The 4,719-nt window shown below is 60.9% G+C and overlaps 2 protein-coding genes across 2 annotated transcripts; both read left to right on the forward strand.

Moving 5' to 3' along the window:
• Positions 1-179: 179 nt before the first annotated feature.
• LOC122191979 (digestive cysteine proteinase 2-like) lies at positions 180-978 on the forward strand. Its single transcript, XM_042892398.1, has 2 exons — positions 180-396; positions 625-978. The coding sequence occupies exons 1-2, from the start codon at positions 180-182 to the stop codon at positions 810-812; spliced, it is 405 nt and encodes a 134-aa protein (XP_042748332.1). The 3' UTR covers positions 813-978.
• A 723-nt stretch (positions 979-1,701) lies between these two features.
• LOC122191980 (counting factor associated protein D-like) lies at positions 1,702-4,714 on the forward strand (the record flags this gene model as incomplete). The annotated part of the gene is made up of 9 exons (XM_042892399.1): positions 1,702-1,732; positions 2,421-2,480; positions 2,573-2,665; positions 2,751-2,923; positions 3,133-3,373; positions 3,868-4,069; positions 4,149-4,342; positions 4,437-4,528; positions 4,604-4,714. Coding segments are annotated over exons 1-9 (1,197 nt in total), but the record flags the coding sequence as incomplete, so codon positions are not given.
• Between the last annotated feature and the right edge of the window lie 5 nt (positions 4,715-4,719).

The following is a 4,719-nucleotide window of genomic DNA, read 5'->3' on the forward strand; positions in this document are numbered from 1 at the left end:
TGCAGGGATGGAGCAGGGCTGCCTGGGGACAAGGACAGGGCAGAGCGAGGGGGTTGGGTGCACTGTCTGGGACATTGGGCAGGAGGGGCTGAAGCAGGGATGCTGGCACATCCCCAACCCCACATCAGCTCCTGTGTCAGAGCAAGGGGCAGCCTTGCGAGGGGACGTGGGTGCCCCCGATGATGCAACCCCCACTGGTGCCACAGAACGGCTTGTGCCACTACAACCAGTCTGAGATGCTGGCCAAGATCACGGGCTACGTCAACGTCACCTCGGGCAACATCACAGCTGTCAAAACCGCCATCTACAAGCATGGCCCCGTGGCTGTCAGCATCGATGCCTCGCACAAGACCTTCTCCTTCTATTCCAATGGGATCTACTATGAGCCCAAGTGCGGTGAGTGGGGTGGCATGCGGGGATTGGGGTTCTGGGGGCGATGCCAAGACTCCCAGGTCCCCCACCTTGCTGTTGAGTGGCTTTGGCAGGGCTGGAGGAGGTGAGCAGCCCCATATGGGAAGGTCAGGTGGGATATTAGGAGAAATTCTGCGATCATAGATCACAGAAATGATAAGCATCTCCAGGACCGCTCTCCCCACAAGACCATTTCCCTTTTTGTCCCTGCAGCAAACAAGCCAGGACAGCTGGACCACGCAGTGCTGGCTGTGGGCTATGGCGTGCTGCAGGGAGAGACCTACTGGCTCATCAAGAACTCCTGGTCCACCTACTGGGGCAACGATGGCTACATCCTCATGGCCATGAAGGACAACAACTGCGGTGTGGCCACCGAGGCCACCTACCCCATCCTGGCCTAAAACACCTCTCTGAGGGCAGAGCCTTTGGTGGTGCTCCCAGCACACATCCGTGGATTGGAACCTTCAGACCTCGTGGTGGAGGAGGAAGATGGGGACGTGGTGGGACAGGACAGTGGGGCGCTGGAAAAGCAGCCATAAGCTTGCCAATAAAGACCCTGGAAAAACACGATTTGGTTTCTATGGCAGGGATTCAGTTGGTGGCTGGCTGGCTCAGCACAGTTCCTTGCTCCAGCCCTGGGGGACCGCAGGGCCCTCCTGGGGATGGGACAGTGGCATTTGCAGCATCTCAGCTGCCCATGGAGAGGCTCCTGCAGCCCTATCTTGAGGTGGAGCACAAACAACTGCAGGATTTCTGCTGAGCAGAGACATTCTTGATGCACGGGGGGAGCAGCCACCCTCTGCCCCAGTGCCTGGGCTGTGCTGGGGCCAGAGCGAGATGGTGGCACTCGGGGCAGCACTGTGTTTTCCACACCCTGGGGGGCTGCTCCCCTCTGTGGGGGTCTCTGCTGTACCCTCAGACATTGCTCATGGGTGTGCAAAGGCAGAGCCTGTGCTCCTATAGGACTGGGGCATGTGGGGAATGCTGCAGCACGGAGGGCACCACCCACACGTGTCCCCAGCAGCTCTCCAGCACCCAGCTCCTATCTGCCTTGTTTGGGGTTCGCCATCACCTTGGGCAGGGCTCCAGCTGGATGTGCTGCAGGCAGGAGGGGTGAAGGCCACCACTGCAGGGACAGCGCTGCTCTCCTTGTCCATGTAGCTCCTGAGATGTGATCTATATTTTCCTCCTTTTTTTTTTCTTTTTTTTTTTTCAGTTAACTCCCATAACTGTAGCCCCTGGGTTTGTGCTGCTGGCTTATCCAAAGGGATGCGGGAATGCAAAGTCCCCATGGCTCCAATGGGGGCATTCTGCCAGGAGGGTGGGAGCACCCGAGGGGACTTTGCTTTCTTGCTCTCCTGGCGCAGCTGATGAGGTTCACCTGCAGCTCCTGCACTGCTGTAAGTGCTGCTGCAAGCTGCAGGCAGCAGAGCCTTGGGAGGGAGCACAGAGATCCCCCCAGCCCCCCCAATCCCTGGGTGCTCGTGGTGGGGCAACCCAAAGCCACCCCCCCCCCCCCCTCCCATGGTCCCATCCTGGCTCTGGGAGGGCTGTGCCTGTTGGCTGCAGCCAGCTCCCTGCCCACCCAGTGCTCCTATTTAAGCAGGGCAGTGGGTGGGGGTGGGTGGGTGCAGGATGGGGGGCTGGGGGTGGTTGCTGGTGCTTAGGGCTGCAGTGCTACTGGGTGAGTGCTCAATGTGAGCGGCGGGAGGGGAAGGGGTGATGACTGTGCCCTCTTCACGGGGAGATGTCCCTCAAGTGGTGCTGAGCTCTGCCTTGTCCCCATGCCAGGGAGGAGTGGGGACCCCTTTCCAGCTTCAGAATCCTCTGCCCCGAATGGGCGAAGTGGGAGCCGTGCTCTGCACCTCCCCTGCTCTGCCCCTTCTACCTGGGGTTTTATGCAGGCATTGAGCCAGGGACCAGCTCAGCTGCCAGCCCTGCCCTTGGAGAGGTGGGCAAGCAGCATTTTAAAGGGCTTTAAAAATTATTGCTTTCCTTTTCCCTTCCAGGAGCAGAGAGCAAAGCTCCTCCAGAGAGACCCACGTTTGGAGATGTCTATCATGTTGAAGGTACTGCTGGGGGGGGTCCAGCACCTCTGGGTGCTGCTGAGTGGCTGCTGTGGGTGTGGGATCAGTGGGGTGACACCATGGGGTGCCCACAGGAGCCATCAGCCTGCCCTACGCCGAGATCAGGGAGCCCTTTGAAGCCTGGTACAACCTCACAGGGGAGAAGAGCCGCATTGAGTATTATGGAGGTGGGTGCAGAGAGCTCACGGCCTCCCCACGGAGCCACCCCAGTGCCAGCGCCACGGCTGGAACCCAGCGCTGTCCCATCCCCAGGCCAAGTGGTCACCTTCCAGTTCGGCTCCATGGGGCCTTTTGGTGCCAGCTTCAAGGTGACACCAGAGACCACGGAGACGGAGCTGAACGTCCGCAAATGTTTCCGCATCAACGGCACGGACGGGGATCTCATCGTCCCACAGAGCGTCTTCCCCAGCCTGGAGCACTTCAGGGTGAGCCCCCAGCACGGTGACTGGGAGTGAGACAGGGGAGGGGATGGAACAGCGATGGGCATGGTGGGTGCCACAAGAGCTCCCAGAGAGGGGCAGAAGTGGTTGGGAATGGGGCAAATGCGAGGCCAGGTCCAAGCCTGGCATTCTGCAGGGCACTGCGCAGCTGGGGGCGCGGTGGCACTGAGGTATTGCTGACGTTCTGTGCCCAGCGGGTGCGGGAGGAGCAGTTCCACGGGCAGCCCTGCACCGTATGGCAGAACGTCTCCTACTGGGGCCATAAGAAGAACGTCTACACGCTGCGGGTGGGCAGCTCGATGCACGGCCCTGTGCCCCTGCATTATGAGGTGCGGGGCTACAACAGCCTGCTGGGATCCCACTATGACAAATACGAGATCGAGTACAGCGCCTTCGGGCACCGCTTCGACCCCAGCATCTTCCAGCTCCCACACGGTGAGCCACCCCACAGCCCACAGCCCTCCTCCATCCCACAGGGGATGTGCCTGCATGAAACGCAGCTCTGCATCCTCCTCTTGAACGTGCTTCAATGAAGTTGCATGCGCCCTCTAATTTGGGGCAACAGGTTTAGGAGAAGGGGAGGTGGGAAAATAGGTGAAAATGATAACTAGTGATCCCAGTGTTGAGGAACCCTGTTTTGGTGCAGTGCAGGGATGCTCCAGCTCTGGTTGCAGATGCAGATTCCCCATGCAGACCCCTATAGAGGGCGGGCACTGGGCGCAGCTCCTGCATGCAGACCCCTATATAGGGCGGGCACTAGGCACAGACCCTGCATGCAGACTCCTACCGAGGGCAGGCACTGGGTGCACACCTTGCATGCATCTATATAGGGCGGGCACCCCATGGTCTGCAGGTGCCATACGCCCTGCTGCGGGGTCAGGAGCTGCTGTCCATGCCCCGAGGCTGCAGCCCCGCTCTGTGCCCCATAGGTTTGCAGTGTGAGCAGTGGCCCACAGCCGGCCCCGAGCACCGCATCGTGGCCAACCCCATGCAGGAGTTTGTGGGGACTGCCACGGACACTGAGCACGTCCACCACCGCCTCTTCCATCACTATAAGGAGAGGTTTGGGAAGCGCTACAGCAGTGAGGAGGAGCATGAGCACCGCAAGAGAACCTTCATCCACAACATGCGGTGCGTATGGGGCGGTGGGTGGAGAGCCGGGGGCTCGCAGGGGCTCCCCTGAACCCACAGCATCTCTCCCAATCCCCAGGTTTGTGCACTCCAAGAACCGTGCCGCGCGCTCCTACTCGCTGGCGCTGAACCACCTGGCTGACCGCACGCCCCAGGAGATGGCTGCAATGCGGGGACGGCGCCGGAGCGGGGACCCCAACCATGGGCAGACCTCCTCCATGCAGCTCTACACCGGACTCATCCTGCCTGAGAGCCTGGACTGGAGGCTGTATGGTGAGGAGGGACCCGGCCTGGCTGGGAGCATGGAGAGCCCTCACTCCTGCCTCAGTTTCCCTTCACACCCCATCGGTTGTCCTGCTGTCCCCAGGCGCGGTGACCCCCGTGAAGGACCAGGCTGTCTGTGGGTCCTGCTGGAGCTTCGCCACCACGGGCGCCATGGAGGGGGCCCTCTTCCTCAAGGTGGGAGCGGGGACCCAACGCTTTGGGGTGGCCGGAGGGTTCCTGTCCCTGTCCCTACACCGTGTCCCCCCACAGACCGGCGTGCTGACCCCGCTGTCCCAACAAGTCCTCATTGACTGCTCCTGGGGCTTTGGGAACTACGCGTGTGATGGGGGTGAGGAGTGGAGAGCCTACGAGTGGATCAAGAAGCA

The sequence above is a fragment of the Lagopus leucura genome, unplaced genomic scaffold (assembly GCF_019238085.1).
Source record: "Lagopus leucura isolate 7727_CA_CO unplaced genomic scaffold, USGS_WTPT01 47978-0_obj-0_obj, whole genome shotgun sequence".
Lineage (NCBI taxonomy): Eukaryota > Metazoa > Chordata > Aves > Galliformes > Phasianidae > Lagopus > Lagopus leucura.